This window comes from Microtus ochrogaster, unplaced genomic scaffold, assembly GCF_000317375.1.
Source record: "Microtus ochrogaster isolate Prairie Vole_2 unplaced genomic scaffold, MicOch1.0 UNK15, whole genome shotgun sequence".
NCBI classification, from domain to species: domain Eukaryota; kingdom Metazoa; phylum Chordata; class Mammalia; order Rodentia; family Cricetidae; genus Microtus; species Microtus ochrogaster.
Window position 1 is genome coordinate 4,857,573 of NW_004949113.1, and position 974 is coordinate 4,858,546.

Below are 974 nucleotides of genomic sequence, written 5' to 3' on the forward strand. Positions count from 1 at the left end.
GGCTTCTTGACCAGAGGCCCAAGCTGTAGACCAACAGTTCTTCATTTCTGCATAGCTCTGATGCCTGAGGGCACAGCCCACCCCTGTGTGCGCTTCACTCAGCATTAGCAGCATGACTTTTGGGAATGCACCTGGGAGAGCAAATCTGATCATCAGAGCGCATGCACGTTCTGATGATTAGTATCTAAATCAGCCGTGCTAGAGGTATGCAAGTATGTTCTTAAAACATAGGGAAACAGTAGCGCTCACAGTTGGCTTCTTGTGGAAAAGAGTCAGGCTGCTAGTGTCTGGGAAGGACAGAAAAGTCTGAGGGGCCTAGAGTAGCAGCCTGCAAATCGGGACTGCAGCTTTTCCTTAGTGCGTGTCCTTTTACCAGGTTTTTTTTTTTTTTTTCACTTTTCTCTGCTTGAGCCCTCTCAGAAGCCAATAAAAGGAGACCATAATTGTAGAAACTGAAAGTCAAACAAAGTTTTGTTTGTTTGTTTGTTTTGTTTTGTTTTTGATTCTGGGAGTCAGTCTTCACTAAATTCTAGGATAGTAAAATTGTTCTGGTGGGACAGGCTGCCAAGAGGACTTAGAAGTTTGTTGCCCTAATGAGAGCTCTCTCTCTCCTTAGGGGGTCAGAATGGCTTCAACATTCCACAAGTGACACCCTGCCCCAAAGTGGGAGAGTACTTGAAGATGTCTCTGGAGGAGCTGCACTCCTTGGATTCCAGAAGGATTCAAGGCTGTGCACGCAGACTTCTTTGTGACGCATACATGTGCATGTACCAGAGTCCAACCATGAGCTTGTACAAATAACACGTCATCTGAAAGGGGCAGAGGCCAAGCACAAAGCTTAACACCATGTTTCTTCCAGCTGGCACCCATTGCCGGCAATGGGTGTCTTTTGTGTTGATGGCCCTTTAGCAAAGGATTCCTGTGTTTTTAAACAAATTACTTTTGTGTTCTTGAAGTATTTAATAAGCATTTTG

At 45.1% G+C, this 974-nt stretch overlaps 1 protein-coding gene across 1 annotated transcript in view; it reads left to right on the forward strand.

The window, feature by feature from the left end:
- The window catches only part of Cyld (CYLD lysine 63 deubiquitinase), a 41,260-nt gene extending 40,292 nt beyond the window's left edge, over window positions 1–968 (forward strand). Inside the window, exon 14 of the mRNA XM_026789180.1 lies at window positions 596–968. Coding sequence (XP_026644981.1) covers window positions 596–801 — 206 coding nt within the window. The 3' untranslated portion in view covers window positions 802–968. The remainder of the gene's footprint in view (window positions 1–595) is intronic.
- Window positions 969–974: the final 6 nt, after the last annotated feature.